Source organism: Perca fluviatilis, chromosome 21 (assembly GCF_010015445.1).
Source record: "Perca fluviatilis chromosome 21, GENO_Pfluv_1.0, whole genome shotgun sequence".
In the NCBI taxonomy this organism is placed as follows: Eukaryota; Metazoa; Chordata; class Actinopteri; order Perciformes; family Percidae; genus Perca; species Perca fluviatilis.
This window is the reverse complement of record NC_053132.1, coordinates 27,854,790-27,876,039: the sequence shown is the minus strand read 5'-3', so window position 1 is coordinate 27,876,039 and position 21,250 is coordinate 27,854,790. Positions and strand designations below refer to the sequence as shown.

General features: G+C 43.8%; 1 protein-coding gene across 1 annotated transcript in view; it reads right to left on the bottom strand.

The window, feature by feature from the left end:
• Positions 1-21,250, bottom strand: part of dnah9 (dynein, axonemal, heavy chain 9) — a 156,217-nt gene that overhangs the window by 117,092 nt on the left and 17,875 nt on the right. Inside the window, 17 exon segments of the mRNA XM_039787828.1 lie at positions 1,149-1,274; positions 1,707-1,859; positions 2,245-2,371; positions 2,470-2,600; positions 2,925-3,202; positions 4,124-4,256; positions 7,197-7,352; positions 7,446-7,605; positions 7,770-7,913; positions 9,150-9,316; positions 9,483-9,705; positions 11,254-11,415; positions 12,098-12,360; positions 12,728-12,924; positions 15,568-15,703; positions 16,154-16,395; positions 20,649-20,757. Of these exon segments, the coding sequence (XP_039643762.1) occupies positions 1,149-1,274; positions 1,707-1,859; positions 2,245-2,371; positions 2,470-2,600; positions 2,925-3,202; positions 4,124-4,256; positions 7,197-7,352; positions 7,446-7,605; positions 7,770-7,913; positions 9,150-9,316; positions 9,483-9,705; positions 11,254-11,415; positions 12,098-12,360; positions 12,728-12,924; positions 15,568-15,703; positions 16,154-16,395; positions 20,649-20,757 (2,907 nt within the window).

The following is a 21,250-nucleotide window of genomic DNA, read 5'->3' as shown; positions in this document are numbered from 1 at the left end:
CGCAAGCGGGGTCTGTGGAGGAAGGGAGAGGGGGGGGGGCGCGCGGGCGGCGAGGCAGCAACACAGGCAGCTGAACTCCGCCACACAGTTTTACCAAATTTACAATTAGCCATCCATTTTCGTAAAACGGCCCATATTTGAGCTTTATATAGTTGATTTCCGCATAAAAAGTCTCAGAAGTGAATTTGGTAAGGAAACATTGCAGTGTCTGGAATATGAGATTCTGCTGTTTTAATGTCTGTGTATTGGGGATGCTCAACCATCAGCACACCAACCTCTATTGTGTTGTATGGCGAAGTCGCTCAACCAATCAGCTTTTGTGTCGCGTATGTGTGTGTGCGGGGCTAAGGCTCAACCAAGCAGCGCGCAGCTCATCTAAATATTCATGACCATACCATATTTGGAAGAAAAGCTCTTGTTACAAATAGGGCCAAAACACAGGGATGCATAAGGGCCAATAAAATATCAACCAGGCCATTTTCAGCCCAACTAATGTTACATACCCCATTAGGAGACCATAAGGAACAGTGTGAAATACCCTATATAATCATTCTATCACCCCTTTAACATTCTGTAATCAAGCATTCATTAAATCTTTAAATTACATATTGTTGTGGCGTGGTCGTTGCTAGTGAACAGTGTTACAATTTGCTTTACTGTGATTGGTGAGAGCAGTGTTGTTGTGAGGCTGCTCAGACTGTCTGTGGGGGCAGTTAGCCTCAGTACCAACTGACATAGGGGACTATTTTCTGTATTTGTTGCCTCTTAATTAATTAATAATGAGATATATGCTAAAGATAATTTAATAATAATTTGCTTTGCTTTGCTATGTTAACAGTTGGCCAAATCTGTTCCATTTGCTACTCTGTGTGGACTGAACCTTTCAGCCAGGTACCACACCACAGTCAGTGATGTCAGAGCATCAAATTGTACACGTTCCATTACCACACACACACACTTCTTCCCGTCCTTTCTGTTACCGTTGTAAATAATCAACACTATCTGGCTGCAAACTGTGTCTGTAAAGCATTGGTGAGTGTGTGCACTGGACTGCAATATGTAAGAGAGGCATGGACATTATTCTGGTACCAATCCATCAGATGTGGGATTGAGTATCGTCAGTTAAACATCCTGCTGAGCCGATTTACCTGCGCCGGATAGTCAAAGAGCCACTGCTCTCTGGGTTTGTCCTCATAGGCCAGCACTGCCTCGGTCATCTCGTGTCGGACAGTGGAGCGCATGCTGTGCAGAACCCGGTTCAGCCACACCTCCACCTTACACAAAAAACACAGACAGGCCCATGAATAGAAATGTAGAAAAACGTTGCAATGTGTGTCACGTGAGCACCGACGGCTCTCTTATCAACGGACCCTAATGAGGTCATTAATAAGCATTAGAGTGGAAGTGGAGTCAGGCAAATACTATGGGATGTAATGGAAAATTAATGGATTTAAAGGCTTTGATATGCAAAACCCCAGGGGCAATGACAGACTCCATTTCATTTCCTTCCTTTATTGTGGGTTGTGATATCTGTATTTGATATATATTTTCTTCTATTACAGAAAAGGGCAGGTAAAAGAGTTTCTTCATCCATTACATTCCTCTACAGACAGCCGTAGTGCCACTGTCAGCACTAAGTCCCATGAAGATTTAGTGATGGTAGCACAGTTTTAGAGACATGAATAAATGATGACGGGTGTATTTACCTGTCCAGTGCAGTCACAGGGCTCATTAAAGGAGACATACTCCTCCTCTTTGCTGTACATGCCCAGACCAGTCTGAGAAGGATTCCCCTGTCCGTCTGCTTCAAATCGCATCTTAGCCATGTTGTCAAAAAGCTTAGACAGATGCTTCTGGACCTAAGCAAACAAACAGGCACACTCCTTCAGCTTCATTACTGTTATTCAGAATCATTTATAGAAGGGCAGGACCCACTTTCTGCAGCATGCCTGTTAACTTCCTCTTTAAGGAGATTTAGTGGAAAGTTGTGCTTAACAGTGATTTATTTCTCCTCTGTGGAAAAGCATAAGACAATGTCCTGATGATGGAAATTGGAACAAACTGCAAAACTATGAGCAACATTGCCCCTGTGTGAACACTGCGGGTACTGCAGAAGTCAACAGCCCTCAGCTAAATAGCTGAACGGTGCAATCGAACACGGTTTATGAAGACTGTTAAAAAAACGAAAGTGAAGTAGAAAGTGACTCTGGGAACAGACTGAAGCCTAAAATACAGTGGAGCCACCTGGTGCGGGTTGGTCCCATTAGACAGGATGTCCAGCAGATCAGCCGAAGAGATGAAGTAAAACCTGGGGAAGGCCAGACGCTTGGTGTCCAGGTATTCTGCCAGAGCTTTTTCACATAGAGACAGCCTGTAGAGAAACACAGTCAGTGTGTGCATCCATGTGTGTGAAGTCTAAAGTCTGTACCAGAGTGCTCCTGATAACATACATTCAGAGAGAAGTCTCACCTGCTCTGGATGTCCTCCAGTTTACCAAACAGGCCCGGTTTATTGGTGGCCTCCACTACGTTGGGCGTTTGATGCACAGCGTTTGCCAGCTCTTTGAAATCAGCATCAATCCCCTCAAAGCGCCTGGAGTCCTGCAGAGGATTTCACAAGGGCCGGTGGATTTAGGTTCCCAAAAGAGAGAGAGGCGAATCAGAGGTTTAATAGCAAAAACCTGGGTTTAAGCACAGCCCCGACGTTGTGGGAGCAATTAATAAAAAGTTGTGTAATCTCAGCTCGCTAAACTGGGAGTATGAGCCAATTAATGCATTCTTAATTAGCAGCTATAACGGTCGCGCTATCTGGATTCATATGTATGGCAACGACAGGGCGCAGGTCAAGGCCTGCAGGCATCTGAGCTCGTCGGGGATGTAATTAACTGTGTGTGTGTATGTGTGTGCATGTGTTCAGTGTGTAACCTCTGGCAGCTGCGAGCGGATGTCCTCCGAGCCGATGAAGATGCTCTCCAGGTGGGTCCACGTGCGCTGCACCTCGAACCAGATGGAGATGACCGAGTCGGCCACAGAAAGCTTGCTCTGCCATGACGACACCTCGTCCAGGAAGTGGGCAATGTACTTGGAGGACCTGAGGTTCTGCAGCTGCACCTGGTTGTCCTCCAGCGTCTCGATCAGCTCCTCGTCTGTGCGCAGCAGGGGAACGAGGGTGCGGCGGTGGAGCTCATACTGGAACTGCATACCTGGACAGGACACACACACACTCAGCTATAGGTCACAGACTCTGGAAGGCAGGAGGGAAAAACTCTCATGCTGACCACACATGAGACGCTGGCCTGCGTTACATTTAAGACTTTTTTAATACCATTTAGAATGAAATGTAATACCAACTTCATGGCCATACTGGCAAAAGTATGTAGGATATAATCAAATATCAGAAAAGATTTTAGACTATAAAAATAATTGTTTACCAAGTACTTGAACTTAATACAACATTTTATTGTAGTATTCAATACATCCATGCTTTGGGACGAAACAATGAAGGAGTTGTTTAATACTTTGAAAGGACAATACATTTTGTGAACGAAATGTAAGACTTGTAAGAGTTTTAAGACCCCCTCTGGACAGGTTTCAACAAGTCAAATTTAAGACTTTTTAAGACCTTTTTAAGACCTTCATAAATATAATTTAAGACCTATATCACAACATTAAAAAAGAACAAAAAAATGTCAATGTCAGAGTCTGGAAACACTGCTAATCTTCCCCAGAGCTGAAGAATATAAAATCTGTAAAGAAAGAGACTCGCGCAGCCTTGCACTCTGCTGCAATATAAATTGCATGTTGGTCTCATTTGTAGTCGTATTGCAGCAAATTATATTTGGAGTAGCGAAGAAAGAACTACAACACCACAGAATAAAAAATAAAAAAAACATTGTAAAGCGCTGCGGAAACATTTCAATGAGAACATTTAGACATGTTTAAAATTATTTTAGACCTAGAACACAATTTAAGACTTTATAAAGGCCTAAAATTTAGATTTTGAAATTTTAGACTTTGTAAGACCCCGTGGAAACTCTGGTAAAGTGCCTTTGGGTTTTGTGAAAGGCGCTATATAAATAAAGGTTATTATTATTATGATTACAGCAGAATGTCTCTTCCTGTACCTGTCCATGTGGAGTTGAGCTCAGAGAGGACTTTCTCCATGCCCATCTCTTTAACAGCCTTGTCCACGATCCCTCTCACCTCCTCTTCAAAGCAGTGTAGCTTCAGCTGCAGCAGGTTAGCCAGAGTGGTGTCCTGCTCAGAGAAAACACACACTTCCTCTCAGCTACACTTAATCATATGATAACATTAGTAGCAGCATATTATTATTATTATGATGATATATGTATATATCATCATAATAATATATACTTTATTAATCCCACAAAAGGAAATTACAATATATAGGAGAATACATCTGCATATGTTTACCTATGTAAAGGTCCCATGGCATGAAAATTTCACTTTATGAGGTTTTTTAACATTAATCTGCGTTCCCCCAGCCTGCCTATGGTCCCTCAGTGGCTAGAAATGGCGATAGGTGTAAACCGAGCCCTGGGTATCCTACTCTGCTTTTGAGAAAATGAAAGCTCAGATGGGCCAATCTGGAATCTTCTCCTTATGAGGTCATAAGGAGCAAGGTTACCTCCCCTTTCTCTGCTTTGCCGGCCCAGAGAATTTGGCCCACCCATGAGAGAGAGAGACATCATGGCTTTCAAACAAGCAAAGTGGCAGTTGGTCAAGGCCACACCCCCACCCTCCACCTTGCCCCCACCTCCACCTTGGCCCCCCCCTCCTCCTCAATAGCTACAGACACAGAAATGGCACATAAGCAAAGCTCATTGTGGGACTGGCTCTAGTGTCTGTAATTCTGCACCAAGGCTGAATTTCGGGAAAGAGACTTCAGATACAGTATTAGGGGACCACTAAGGTCTATATAAAAGAGACTTCAGATACAGTATTAGGGGACCACTAAGGCCTATATAAAAGAGACTTTAGACACTGTATTAGGGGACCACTAAGGCCTATATAAAAGAGACTTTAGATACAGTATTAGGGGACCACTAAGGTCTATATAAAAGAGACTTTAGACACTGTATTAGGGGACCACTAAGGCCTATATAAAAGAGACTTTAGACACTGTATTAGGGGACCACTAAGGCCTATATAAAAGCATCCGATGAATTAATATCTTATTTATTCTTATTATACTTATTTCATTAATTTGCAGTCTTTTGTGATTTGATAAGGGCACAACGGCATAATGTGCTTTCGAGTTTGTTGACGGATACAAAACAACGTAAGAGAGCTTTTTTATTTACTTTTCTTTTTTTTACTCAGTAACGGATGTGATTTCAAATGTAGCGAAGCGCAATACTTCAAACTAAATTTACTTAAGTTAAAGTAAAATTACGGATTTTTTAAAAACTACTTTTAAAAGTACAGAAAAAAAACTACTCAATTACAATAACGTGAGTTATTGTAATTCGTTACTTTCCACCTCTAGTCAACATAGTCTCACGATATGTTTGCACCGAGCATCATCACTGACATATAGTATAAAATAATGCAGCTGCTTGTTGTTGAGGCCTGACTGACTCAACGACTCTACTTCAAAGTAAACTTGGCCAGTGTAGTTTACATTATTAAGATATTAATAACTCAGAAATATATAAAATAAGCATGACACTCAACAGTTTAATAGTTGGCCATTTATGTGTGTGTTTTTTTTATTTATTTTGAGGTATGACTGACAACTGATCCTTTTGACAGCTCTGCACTGGAGCTGCTAATCTTTGTTAGCGTCCCAGACCGGCAGGACGAGTCAGCCCCGAATTCAGAGTTTTTAACAAAAATATGAACAACTGCCACCTGCCTGAAAGAGAGCTTATGTAGAACCCAGTGGTGAATCTTTTTCAACACAATCATTTTTGTGTAAATAGTAAAATGGACACTGGAGATAAATCAGCCAATAGCCGGGGCTTCCTTTTTGTTTGGCCAACTCAGAGAATTCACATTCATTAGCTGCAGCTAAGAGTACATTTTTCCAACTCATCTGCTCCAGCTTAAACTTTCACCTGCTCCAGCGTGAGTAACCAAGGCACTGTTCATTATGTGAAAATGATTAATCACTGGATTATTCAAAAGGAATAATCCAGGTACAATGCATGGCAGAGTATCCAATCGAACCCTTTGACATATGGTGTCCCCTAACCTTCAAATAAATAAATCGTTCCAATTTCAATGCAAGAGCGCCGAACGCGGATGTGGTGTTACTGATGTGCTCTCTCCGATTTGTTGTCTATCAAATTTTCTATCTATTGTCTATCCTGATCTATGAAAACGCTGCTTCTCTTTTGTGCTTTAAACTTAAATGTCAGAGAAAAAGCCGCCAAGGAAAAACGCAACCCCCCCTGACGAGATAGAGGAGATCAAGAAATCTCTCGACTTCTTGTCCAATCCAAACACTTATGGCACAAAACATGTTAAAGGACAAAAAGATTCTGGAGAACTGAGTGGACGATCGAGAGCAATACTCCCGGATGAATGACCTCATCATCAGCGGTCTGAGGACCAAACCCCGGCGCTATGCCAGGGCGGCCGCGGCCCCTGGGGACACCACCGCGGGCAGGAGTTGGGTAGATGTAGGACGACCGTAAGTCGCTGGAGCAACAAGTGCTTTGATTTTGACAGCAAGGACATTTCTGTTAACAGCGGAGACATCGAAGCATCGAAGTCATTCCCTGCCTGGTAAAAACAAAACAGCCAGACCAGCAATAATAATCCGGTTCACTATAATCCGGAAACTAAAAGGGGCCGATGTTACATCAGATAAAAAATAGTCAATTGTTTCAGAGGACCACCCTCAAAGGGAGGTGGGTTGTAATTATAGGATTCAAATGGTGGCAGCTTTTACTGTCTTTCCCTGTAGGAAACAAACTAAACAGCTGGATCAGTGTGAACAGTACAAACAACCCTCATCTGATCTTCTTTCAGCAGAACAAACCGCCCAGTGAGGATGGGACAGAAAACATGGAAATAATCAGAGAACACTGCCTTGGGTGTATCCCAGCCCTTAAATAATCAACATGATATCAACACCACTGCTTGTAAACTAAAGAGTATGCAGCTGGTGAATACAGAACTCTATGTGCAGTATGTTCTTATAGCTTAACTGGAGAATCAAATGTAAACCTGGTCCATGGTGAAGCGGACTCCAGTAGCAGCCATCAGCTGGTGCCAGTGTCGGGCTCGTATGGCCGGGTTCTGGAGCTCTGCCACGGCCCGCAGGGAGGTGAGGAGGTTCTTCACCCTGCTGTCCAAACCGGTGAAGGCATCCCACGCTCTCACCTATCACGCACAAAGGCCAGGAATCAGTCTAAGGGCTTTGGACAGATGATAGCAGCTACGTTCTATCCTACCTTCTCCACTCTCTCCCCTCACCTCTTTATCCAGCCCCCGGATATCTTTAGAGAAGCGTTTACACTCCAGCTCCATGTCCTCCACGTAGATGTCTCTCCAGGGAGTCATCATCCATGCCGCCATGCTGGATTCCACCACGCTGATCATGTCCCACAGCTCCTTCAGCAGGCCCACCTCCCGCCTTGGGGACGGAGAAGAGCGGACAAAGGGAAGGAAACCAGCATGAAAATTGGAACTCTTCAGAGACCGACAGCGAAGTAAAAGAGCATCTCTGCTGTACTGGCTCGTTAGTTTGGAATTTGGCACGGGTCTGTGGTATTTTCTCCGTCCAGCTTTGGGCTTTACCTGCATTGTCGGAGCTGTTTGTACTCGGGGACAGTGACCTCGAACAGGCTGGCAGACTCCACCAGGGAGGCCATCACTGCCTCCCGCTCCTGGATCTGCAGCTGGAATGCGTCCAACATCTGGTTGGGACTCTCGCTGTCAAACCTGGATGAATGCATGATCCCACACAGGCACCCATCAACACACACATACACACACACACACACACGCACACACACACACACACACACACACACACACACACACAGGCAAAGGCAAAGGCACCCATCAACACACACACACACACCCATCAACACCCACGCGCACACACAAGCACACAGGCCCCCATTAAAACACACACACCCATCAAAACACACACACAATCGCACACGCACACACACACAAACACACACACACACACAGTATAAATCAGGCAGTGTTAAGGTAATGAAGGGCTGACTTGGCTGCAACAGAACCAGACCAGAGTCAAACTGCACACTGTGACAGTTAACAATGGCTTCCATGGCATTAATGGGAAAATAATCACCAGGTTATTAAGAGACCAATTACACACATAACTAATCTAACAATTAGACATTATGACGAAGCATCTCTTACCTATGAATTAATTATCATTATGTTAAGATTCAATTGGCCTTGTCGGACATGAGAGCCTTGAGATAACACTCTATAATCAGGTGAGGAGGCAGAAAGGTGACATTCTTAATCAATCAAAGGTTCTCGCTGAACTTGAGTGGCACACTTATGATTACAGCTATATTATAACGTGTAATCAGTTACAGCATGCTTCATAGTTATACACAGGGCTGTAGTCAAGTCCACCTTTGTCGAGTCCAAGACCAGGACTAGTCAAGACCGAGTCAAGACCGAGTCCAAACAGGTTTGAGTCCAAGTCAAGACCCACTCCAAATGAGAGACAGTTAAGACCGAGAAAGACAGGTTCCAATTAGGCCACATTATTTACTTTAAGTATAACAATTTAAACACTTAAGTCACATAAACTAGTAACAGTTTCCTGAACGAGCGCGCTTCATCACTGGTTTTGTTTTGAAGGAGGAAGTTACTTTAGAACAAAAGCATATAGTGCTGGACTTGGTCGAGACCAACTAGAATATTTGGTGAGTCCAAGTCCAAAGTCCAAGACGAGTCCGAGACGAGTCCGAGACAACAGAAAAACATCTCGAGTCCGGACTCGAGTACTACAGCCTTGGTTGTATATATACATAATACAAACATTAAAAGTGTTCTTGTATTTGCTAACAAATACACTATAGTGTTTAATAAACCATTTATTAAGTGTTTGTATACTGCTTATAAATGATACATGGGGTGTTAAATTAAAGTGTTTGCAAACAAACTGTCAGAGGCAAAAACCTGTACCTGAAGGGCCCGTTGTTGCGAAAGTGCTCCCTGAAGGTGTGTTGCTCCACATCGAATGTGGCACACTTCCGTCGCAGGCTGGCCACCTCGATGGCCTGCAGAGGTGCCACCTGCTGTTTGACTAACACAGCCTGCTTTTTCACATTGTTCCACTTCTCTGGCAACCCCTGCAGACAGACGAATAGATGTGGAGAGAGGGGGATAAAAGCAAGGAGGTTATGGAATGGCAGGAGGAAGAGCATAGAACAGAGATTGGTGATTGGAAGACACAAAGAAAAAGTGACTCAGCTGAAAGAATGTGTGCTAGTAAAATGACTCCCCATCAATCCTTACCTCCAGCTGTTTGTAGACCACGTCAGGCAGCTCCTGTTCGTAAAGCTTCAGCAGGCCGATGGTTTGCTGCAGCGGCTCAAACATGGCATCTGTGCTGTTTTGTCTTTCCTTAACAGCCAGCAGATGAGCCAGTACCCCCACCAGGCCACCGTAGTCCCCCTCCTCCACCTGCTGGGTCAGGCCAGCGTCCGCCACACTGATAAATCTCTCCAGATCTGACAGACTGTGAATAGACGACAAGGGATCATTACAGGGGACACTTATTGGAAATTCAACACACAAAGACACAATTAAGATCAGTTATGCACCATGAGGAGCATTGGACCTGTGAAACCAGAATGTCTTCTGTGGCTCTTGAGGAGCTTTCTGAAGTCTGAGTCACTGTAGCTGGCTAACTACCAGCTAACAGCTACCTTATATGCTAACCGAACCATACGTTTCAGGAGACATATTTGTACCTTCATCTACGGTGGCCTTGAGAGCTCAACGCACTGCAAAATGAAGAAAACATCTACACCAATTTTACAACACATGCACAGGATCCAGACAAAACGCTGATAAAAAAGAAAACGACACCAAATAGAGAAACACGCTGCGAGAAGCTCCCAACACAACAGAGGTGGTTTCCAGAGGACTCTAAAAAGTGATGCACACGGCTGGGACCCGCTGTTTGTTGCCATGAGGAAAGAGTGTTGAGCCGGTCTTGTGATCTGCACATGTGTATTACTATTACATCCTCTTATTAAGTCTTATTGGTGTAAAAAAAAAAAAAAAAAAAAAAAAAAAAAAAAAAAAAAAAAAAAAAAAAAAAAATTAAAAAAAACCCTCTCAATCTTAATTTGACCCAAAAAAGCCATCCTTTCATGAAAGAGCCAGATGTCCAGCTGTACAGGTTCAGGGTGTTCAGGTAGCACCACGCCCACTGCAACTGCCATTCAACAGCAGACAGGGCACACCTCCACCCTCAAACAAGGCTGGATGCTGTGCATGTGTTGTCAAATTGTTGAAGATGTATAGTATTTTCATGGTGCATGCATTGATTTAGTATGGGCAAATGAAACTTTCCATCTTGGATGTTCTCAGCTGACCAATTGGAAGCAGCACAGCAGGTCAAACTGACCCGTTATAAACTGCAAAATTGCGTCGGAGGCCGCAACAGCATGTCTGGAAATCATGTCTGGAAATCCCTACATGGCCCATATGAAATCCAGAAATGTTGTTTCCTATGAACTTTTATGATTATAATATCATCTACAGCCCTAGTGGATGAAATTAAGCTCGGTTGCTAAAATCTGCATTTTGGACAATGTTAGAAATTAGCATAATTAGCTCATTTAGGTTACACAGCAGAATTTCTGCGGTAGAGTGGCAGTTGACACAGCATGTGGGATAAGGGTGGACTTCGCATAATCAACTTGGAAAGTTCCATGTTGATATCTATTAGTTAATTTTTTTAGCCTATTCACCTGTGTGTCTACCCCTAAATGAGCTAATTATGCTAATTACTAACATTGCCCAAAATGGTGATTTTAGCAACCAAGCTTAATTTCTTCCACTAGGGCTGTAGATATTTCAATCATAAAAGTTCATATGAAACAACATTTCTGGGTCCAAGAAATTTCCAGACTATTTAGCTCTCAGGCTCTTGTTCTCTCGTTCTCGATTGTGGCAGTTTCATTGAAAACTGCTGCTGTGCCCAGGCCTTACAGAGCTCAGCAATATCCATCTAAAGTTTGCTATGAGGCTGCAGCATCAGAAGCCCTGACTCCACCTGTTGGTCACATGATCGATGAGGTGCTGTTTGAACATGAAGCTCCACTTTTTGATGATGTTGAGCAAGGCACTCTTCATGCTCCGGCCGTCCACCCTCATCCACCCGTGGAACACGTGCACCGGCTCCAGACCGTGCACCTCCTCGTAGATCTTCTCGTACCTGCAGCAGGATGACAAACACATCCCAGTCAGATAAGTAACCTGATCTTTAACCGAAACTTCATCTTCACTTAAAACAAAAGAACTGATTCTAAATCCAAAGCCAACCAAAACTAGCGCTGTCCTCAATTAAAGGAATTCTTAGTTGGCTAACACTCATATGATTTTCTCGACTCGTCGTTGAGACTGCAACACAACCCCGCAGATTCCAAACCAGAGCAGGGGGAATGAGAGGGGGAAACGCCAGAGCAGGGGGAATGAAAGGGGGAAATGCCAGAGCAGGGGGAATGAAAGGGGGAAATGCCAGAGCAGGGGGAATGAGAGGGGGAAACGCCACAGCAGGGGGAATGAGAGGGGCAAACGTAGTAGAAGACATTCCTTTTTAAACCAAAATGTAGCAATGTAAATGTAGCCTAATTGATTAGTTTATTTATTCTACAGATCTTTAAAACTGAGTTTCTCCACTGACAATCATGCAAAAGCACCACTTTAAATCTCTGAGATGTGCTCACAAGTTTCTTGGAAATAAAACATTCTGCATGAAAAAGCATAACAAATAGACTAAAGAAATCTCAGCCTACTGAGACCAAAATCGGCCCATTAGTCGAATGATGGACTCCGAGAGGGCATCCCTAACAAAAAAGGAGCTCAGACACACACAGATAGACATGGGCGATACCCACCCGTCCACCTGTTCTCTAAAGTTTTCCAGCGTCGGGGGGCTCTCTGAGACGCTGTCATCAGCGTAGAGCTCCGCCTCCCGGCTGCTGAGAATGTGGCCATACAGAAGGAACTGACGCATGAACTCCTTCCTGTCGTCCACATACAGGTAGCTGTAGCGCTCCAGAGAGTTGCGGAACTCGCAGCACGTTGCCATGACGCCCTGCACGCGTTCCATGAGGAGATGACGCATGTCTGCCAGATCAGCCATGTCCTCCATGTCAGCCTGGGGGGGGGGGGTTAGTTATTATGGAAGATATGTTGATTATGTATTTAACATGCCTGGTCACTTAGCACTTTTTGTGGGTATTTGTAGTTATTTTGTCATTCTCCTGCTTATATTTATTTTATTTTTAATTTTAGATGTTGATTGATGCTGTGCTTTGTACACTGGGAAATATCAAAGTTGGTGAAAGTCAGTGACTACTGACTATTGTTGGTCTTCTAGCCCACTGGTATTCAGGTCAACCCCCATCTCCTTTAGTATTGTATATCTCTGTTGTTTTTCATGTACTGTATACCTTGCTGTAAAACCAATTCCCAGCCGGGGACAAAATAAGTTGAGAGTTGAGGCTGCATCACAGCGGCAGTACCTGGTAGTGGGGGGAGGGGCAGTGCTGGGCCAGGCGGGGCACCAGGGAGGAGATTCTGAACACATCATTAATGAGGCTCTCCACCAGCTCGAAGAAACTGTCTCCCGCCCCAAACTCCAGAGCCGGAGTGAACACCATGTCGGGAACCTTCAGGTCCAGCTGAGCCTCAAACAGGGGGGCGGCGGCCGCTCTCGGGTCTGAAAGAAGAAAGGAACACCACCCCAGTCAAACGCATGGGTTGGTCATAATAACTGACATTTCCTTATTACTTAAAAAACTCTGCAAACGATTCAATTCAATTTTTTTTTCAGTGTTTAAAACCAGAAACATACCACTGTCATATGAAGAGCATGCAATATGACCAAAAGCTCCAGAACAAGGGAATAAGTAGACCTTGTGCAATATATTGATCTATTCAGTTGAGCTATGTCCATTTCCAGTACAATTTATTTCATCAGACAGACTGAGTCACTGAGTTTTGGGTCCTTGCTAATAATTTAACAGACTTTGGGCCCGATCTTGCACCTAGCGCAATTGCCTTTGTACACCGACGCATGTATCATTCCTATTTTGCACCCAACGCACAGCGGACTTTTCCCTCCACAGACGCACGTCGGTAAATTAGGGAATGTATTTGCGCTCCCGGGGGCGGTTCAGCGAAAAGAGGAGGCGTGTTCCGGCGCAAACGTTCCCCGGTGCTATTTTGCAGTTTCAGAAAACAATTCCGCCACTGACCAGGAAAAACCTGGTCTAAAGTCAGTGGCGCTAGTCTAAAGTAAGTGACGCGTTATTCAGATGCTATTTTAGGGGCGCATGCTTGGACATAATGTAGCGTGTGCACAACGCGCATACACTTCTCTCATCTAAATGGACGCAGCAGTTCCCATTTTTGCAAACCATACATAATTACAAAGAAAAATATTACTGAAAATGCGCTTCAGGTGTTTGGATAGAACAGGAGGCACTTTACACTACAGTCCTCAAAACGTCCCAGCATTCTTTGTGGCTTGAATCATGGTTGTGTTGATGACATAAATGAGGAAATATTAGAGGACTTAAGGAGACGTGATGTTGAACTACGGTGGGATTGAACACTCCGGCGGATTCTGGTCCGGGAGTGGCAATGCGCGATGCGCTCCTGGTGGAGCGGGTGGACAGAGATGGAGTGGGGGGAGGAGGAAGGGGCACAACAGGTGCAGGTGGTGCGTTTGGAGGCCCACGCTCCATGGCTGCAGCAATCCTCTCCAGACTTGAGGAGATGCGCCCGAGAGGCCGCAGCAACATCGCCACCTGGTCAAGACGGGCATTTATTACTTTGCCGCATCTCGGACAGCTCCCGCTCCCTGGCGGCAAGCAAATCCGCCGTCATAATAGCAATGGAACAAGCGCCCTGCTCTTAAAGGGAATGTGAGATGACGCTCTGATTGGTTATTTTCACGTTCCGCCCAAACCACACCTAGCTACTTCAGACCAACCCATTTAAGATTTGCATCGGGCGCAAGACTCATTTATCCCGCCGGTAAAAAAGCAACAGCGGCCGAGATCCGCCCACAAAGCTACTTGCGTTTTGCGTTTCATACTTGCGTTTCAGATTGTTAAAATAGGGCCCATGATGTAACATCGCAGCTGCTACAACATGGAGGGAAGGGATTCTCTGTTGGCTCTATACCATTTTTAAAAGTTAAACCAAAATCTTTGTAATAGGGCTGCACGATTTGAGGAACATGAATGTTGAATATCGTGATAGCAATATTACTTGCAATAAATGATGTATATAGATATTAAAATGTACTCAGTTTTGCATTTCTGCTGCTTTCAGTATTCTGCTAAAATACAAGAAATAGCTTGTTGAATTCAAAAAATTTTATTTAACAAACCTTGAATATAAAAGGCACCACTAAAACAGAACGACAGTTACATTTTAAAGCGCAGTTTTCTTTTTTTTTAAAAGATACTTTTTTGGCCATTTTAGGCTTATAATGTGATAGGACAGCTGAAGACATGAAAGGGGAGAGAGAGGGGGAATGACATGCTGCAAAGGGCCGCAGGTCGGAGTCAAACCCGGGCCCGCTGCGTCGAGACGTAAACCGCTATATGTGGGCCCACGCTCTACCAACTGAGCTATCTGGGCACCTTAAAGTGCAGTTTTCTACTGATATTTTCTTTCAACTAAAACAAAAAATCGTAGTGTCTTTTGCGATGTGTTGCAGCCTTTCGCGATGTGTTTATTATGTAAGTTGATACTGCAATGACGATAAAAAAAACAATAAATTGTGCATCCCTACTTTGTGGCAAATCTCGAAATGAATATAAAAAAGAATTGTATTAAATAGTATTTTATAAAAGACGGGACTGAAGGCTAATTCTTTAGTCTGGAGAGGATAGCTGTACTGTTCTCACATATTATCAGTTCACTCAGTTCAGAACCTCATCAGAAAGGAACCACCGACAGGGGGAGCGGAAAAAGAAACAGATGGAGGAGGGGTAGATTGAGAGAACATGCAGAAGCAGAACTGGACACAGCAGCAGTCTGGCAACAACCCACCAAATCTTGAACCACATCCCAGTGCATCTAAACTGCTTGACAAAAGTCATGCCAGCAACCATGTCCACATCTATTTTATGTCCACAGCCAATTGAGTCGGACACCCAACTGACACGCTAACCCCTGAGGAAGTGTTGCTAGGAAACTGTCCAAGTCAGTGCTGGCTGATGAGGATGTTTTTAATAAGTTTTGAATATTACATTTTTGGTTTGCCAGCAACATTGTGGCTGTGAGACAAGAGTCCAACCCACCAGTGACATCACTCCAGAGAGTAAGAGTGGTTGTATCGTCCTACCTGTGTTATCCAGGAAGAACTTGAGAGAGCACTCAATGCTGTTGAAGAATCCATCAATGATCATGTCGTCGATGTACTCGATGTAGGCCTTCCACTGGTCAGAGGCCGGCTCGGCTCGGAACAGCTCCAGATTGCTCTGTGAAATGACAAAGCCTGACACTCACACCGGACCGTCCTCCCCACCACAGGTAAACATCACTGTCAATGGGAGCAGGCTCAGATTTGCTTGGGGGGATGCGTGGGATTTCCCCCTTTCTGGTCTACATAGCACTGCCCCTGCTGAATTATTTTTATCCCCAGTGCTGACAAAATGTATCCCCCCCTCAAAGTGATCAATGTTACTTAAAAGTATTTTAAACTAAGTCTATAGTCTCTATAGTGCCATAGAACGGTTGTATTTAGCCTGTAAAGAGCTCCGGGATGCCGGCTACCAGCAGCAGTTGTTTAGCTGCCAATAGGTGACTGTGAGCCGGCTACAGGATGTAGGGGTGCATGATCAGAAAACACCCCTCACCCCCACAAATCGCACCCTGAATGTGAGTGACATGTCCCACACACCACCACAGGGAAACCTTTTCTAAATCACCTTTAGCAGGAAGTGGATCTTTTCTCCAGAGGAGCGTATCAGACTGTAGAACCGGTCCACCCTCTCGGCCCTGTCCTCCAGACTGAGCAGGGCATCTTTCTTGCCCTCCTTCCTGTCAAACATGGGGCTGGCCCAGGAGCTCATGCAGCTCTGGATCGCCTCCACATTGTCCTTGGTCCTCTGGAGACGGCTCTCCAGGTCACAGACCGAGTCTCGCACCTCCTGGATGTACTGCCACACGCCTGCATGGTCAGGGAGGAGAGAGGGCAGAAGGAGAGAAATATGGGAGTGGGATAGGGTGTGTGACTAAAAAAGATGTTTGACAGGTGACTCTCTCAGCTTTTCTTTCTTTCCTATGGAACAGGTTGTAAATATGTCAAAATTCCTGCATAAATGGGAACAGCGCCGACTGCTGGCGTCAGTGTCACTGACAGGCCGACAGGCCGACAGGCCGACAGACAAAGCAACATACAGCACTCAACATCAGTGGGACACACTTTAAAAAGTAAATTGGGTGTCTGACATTACAAAAAGTAATCTACTTGATATGATGTCAATCCATGTGAACCTGTTCTCAGCTTTAATACGTGTAGGCTTTAATGCCTACACGTGAGAATCTCACTTCAAATCCATTTACCCTGAATAATCCAGTACTGGTCAGGGCCAGAAGATGTACAAAGACACATTTACTTTCACCAAATAAATCCTCACAAGTTTCCATAGGTATCCAGAAGGCACGTACGCACATGCACACACACACAGACAGAGACACACACAGACATGGACACAAACACACACACACACAGCAGATAATAACTACTGAGTGAGTTTATCCCCACAGTCGAGTGCATCGGTGTGTACCATAAACACCCTTCTGGTTCTTCTGGGAATCCAGAGGCCTGTACTATGAAGCAAGATTTAGGGTTACCGAGGTAACTTAAGGTTCAACCTAGGATTTTGTGTATCACGACGGTGGATCACTTGTTACCGGGATAAATCGCCATGTTAATTTATGCTGAATATCCAACATAACCTGCTCGGGAGCAGGTTATGTTGGATATTAGAGATCAACCAATGTAAAAGCACCGCCTACTGACCAATCAATACTCGGGCGATAACGGCGTACCGTTCCTAGAATACCGGAGCTCGGTGCGCGGAGAGAGAGGTGCACTCATAAAAGTTAAAACATTTAGAGACCGACAACCCAGTTAACATTTCCTGATTGGTATTTTTGAGCCGTGTGTTGCCAATGCGCACATCGGTTTGAATTATGTTTTTATATTTTTTATTTGCTCTCACGATGTCAGGGTTGCAACTGAAATAATAGGCTAAAGCAACGACAGTTTATGGAAAGCACAAGCATAATTATGGTCAGATCTTGTGCCTGACTGATGGGGAAGTGATATTGATACCGTTGTGATTTATGCATAATACCGTCGTTTATTTTTTTGCCAGCTTTCCTTCCTGTTTTAGGAAGCAGCGACTGTATTGCGTTGTGCCTGTAAAACCGTGTCTTTGTTCTTCATATTTACGTAGTATTATAGTTTGCTCTTCTTATGTAAAATATGCGGCTCTGGTAGATGTTTGCGATTGGTCATGCTCTACAAACACCACCTCTTTTATGTGAACGTGCGCGTCGCTGGATTGGGAAACCCTAGGTTGATTGAACTAGTTGTTAACCACTGTCGTGTCACAGCTTATTGATGACTGAACACCTCTCCTACTCTTATTACTTTGTATGTTTTTCCCATAGGCGTCGATTTCGGTGGGGACGGTGGGTACGCGTACCTATCAGATTTCGTCATGAGTCATTTTGTTCCCATCACTTTTTTTTACAACCTCGAGCTCAATTTAGTTAAAAAAACTAAAGTTCATAACACATATAATTCTTGAGCGACAGATGCCAACAAATCCACAAAAATCTCTTTCCCCACAGGGCAGGCACAGACACAGCCGTTCTGCTGCTGCGCTGGCTACACGCTTCTCTGTTCACAACACTGCAACAACTGTAACATTGGGATACGTTCTAGGTTGGGGGAGGGGTTTTATTTTTCAAATGAACTGACAGCTTGGCATGGACAGGGAACGAGGAATTTTATGATCATATCTATAGGCTACCTAAAGTAAAAATACCAACGGTATCATAGACGAGCAAGTCATTTTTGCCTGCATACAGTATAAAGCACCATACCAGGTTGCTAGTGCCATGGACTATAACATATCAAAGTGATAACCTGTAGAACAAATGGATGTTGTTGTACACAGCATGGATCTGCAGACCACTGATACAAAGGTTAAGACGCAATATGTTTATTACTCAAGATTTGCTGGTATTGTGGCTAGGTCTTGTGCATTTGCACACAAGTGATCGGCTGTTTTAACTCTTCTCTTGCAATTAATGTTAGCCTTAGACACCAACTTACTTAGTTACGGTTTGCATTTGTACAGCGAGCATTGGTATAGTGGAGATGATTGTGGAGTAGTCAGTATCTTGTTTAATTATTGCTTGAATCTATTGCTGAATTCGGGAATAGTTATGATGATGATATTGATGATGATGATGATGATGATGATGATGATGATGATGATGATGATGATGATGATGATGATGATGATGGGGATTGCGTGCTTTCAAGTTTTGGTCAGAATGCCTGATGTAGATTGAATGGATGCATATTGTTGTGAATTGAGAGCAGTCAGCTCATGATGTGTGATATAGCGTTCATCTGTGCGACACATATTTTTGCTTTTTCAATCTTGGCGAAATTTGTAGTGCAGAACTTGCAGAAGTTGTGTTGTGTGTAGATATGGTCAATTGTACTGAGGATAAAATCAAAATTTTAGCAAAAGGCATAGCCACACATTTGCCACATCATGTCACATTGTCAACATGGGACATGGATACATAAAGCAGAACATCGTGGGTCATATGTCAAATGCTTTTTGAAAACGTAAGGCTTTCATCTTCATAAAACATGTCGCATTTTTCACATTTTTGTATACATTTTTATTCATTTACATTACTTTCAAAATATGACCTGCGCGAAAGAGAAAAAAAAATGAATGCGTCATGGTACCCAGCACTTCTGAAAATGCACTTCCGAATGCGTCTCTGTCCCCAGCACATTTCAAACCAAACTGACGCCCATGGTTTTTCCAAATGCAAAGCTCTCTGTTCATGCTACATGTCAGAGCAGCCTGCAATGCCCTACACATGAAAAAGGAATAATAATAACCTGTGAATTTTCATATAAATAAATATCAGTTCGACCTATGTATTGCTCTTTTTTTTTTTTACATCATAAACGCTCCTATAAAATAGCAAACACATATACAGTATGTATTCTGATAGCTATTACATTTGTTGTTTTAAACACAAACATGTCCTCTTGTTTCCCGAACAACATCATGGGTCCACAGTGACATCACTGTGTGCTACGTGCTACAGCAGAGCAGCGACAGACAAATGTCATGTTTCCATCAACGTATTTTTATGAGCAGTTTGAAGTATCGCATTAGAAAATATTGATGGAAACGGCAAAATTCGAAAAAACGTCCTAAAATTGGAAAAATGGGAGATGGAAACCGCTTTGCCGAATAAGTTGTGACATAGCGAACATGTAACTCACATGACTATAATCCTGGTATCCATCGGATTGGGGAAGGATCGGGATACAGGTCCCATCCAGGGCGGCATACACTTGTGGCGCAAGATGCGTAGTGGAGTTGCGGTGCGATATAGCCTGTGCCTCAGCCACGTCGTATGGCCCTGCACACACCGTATACACAGCGGTGAACGCTTGTCTTGCTGACACCAAATGTCTCTGCCGCAACCCTGTATTCTGCACAGGTGGCCAACTTGTACAATGCTACCTCTCTCCATTTAGCCAAAGAACTTAGCTTCTAAACTCTTTGATTTAGCAAGCCGGTTTGCAATCTACAACCATGCGTCAACTTGTGACGAAACTACAATTTGCGTAGTCTAGTTTATTCCCTCTAAACCAGTTGATGGAAACACTTCTAATTCACATTTCCTTTTGTTCTTTTCTTTTTTGCAACATTTTAAAAGTTCGCTTAAAATTTCGCTTGACAATTAGATGGAAACATGACTACAGTGGAGGAGGAAAAGAGTCACAGAGCTGGACTGGCTCTCTAAGTCGTGTGTGTGTTCAGTGTTTGTACAGTGTGATACACATGTGTGGTGTTCCTGATGTTTATAATGAAAATAGTTTACCAAAGTTGCCAGAGGACAAAATGTCCCCTTAGTCCCAGAAGGAGGACTGTGTCTGTCTTTGACTCTTTATCCGTCTGTTCTAAATACATGAAAACAAACAGATCTTGAGGACTATGCTTATCCCGTTGTGTCAAACCGTGACTCCTAAACCAGAGTATGAACCAAACCGTGACTTCAGTATACCATTACACACCTACTTGGATCCTACTCATCTTCCAGAATAACCCGGAATATCTGGTAATTATCAGTTAGAGTCCTGACCTTGGCTGTTCCAGTTCAGACTCTCCTGGGCCTTTTGGAGCTGAGCGTCAATGTCCCTGAGCTGGCCCTGAACCAGAGGATGCTCCACGTCCAGCACAGAGTGCATCACCTGCAGCCAGAGACAGAGAGAAAGATCCCATCCATTGTGCACAGATTAGAAATATCATTTGAATTTAACTTCTGTGTGGCCTGTCAAGCTCATTGCATGTTCCCGTGACTTTCAGCTACATGAAGCAATGAGAAGTGCAGTATATCTGGAGTGTAATCATTTCATTGAGGTAGCTGCGATGCGTGTGGTTGAGCTTTGTCCTCTGGGAATTCATCACATCAGTGATGGCTCTTGTTTTATGCTACATTATAGAAAATGCCAGTTTGTCCCCATGGCCAGTTCCCATAACAGTAAGACCAACAATACAACGATGTGTTTGATAGTGTCCGTGGCAAAGAGAACCATATTTATGCAGCCTGCTAATTCCTTCATTGAAGTCATTAAGTGAATGCACACACAATGCACACCTTCATTAGCACATCTCAGAATACAAGTCAAACAGCAATCAGTGTAGTTTGATTGAGTAAAAGTGATCTACACCATGATTTTGCGG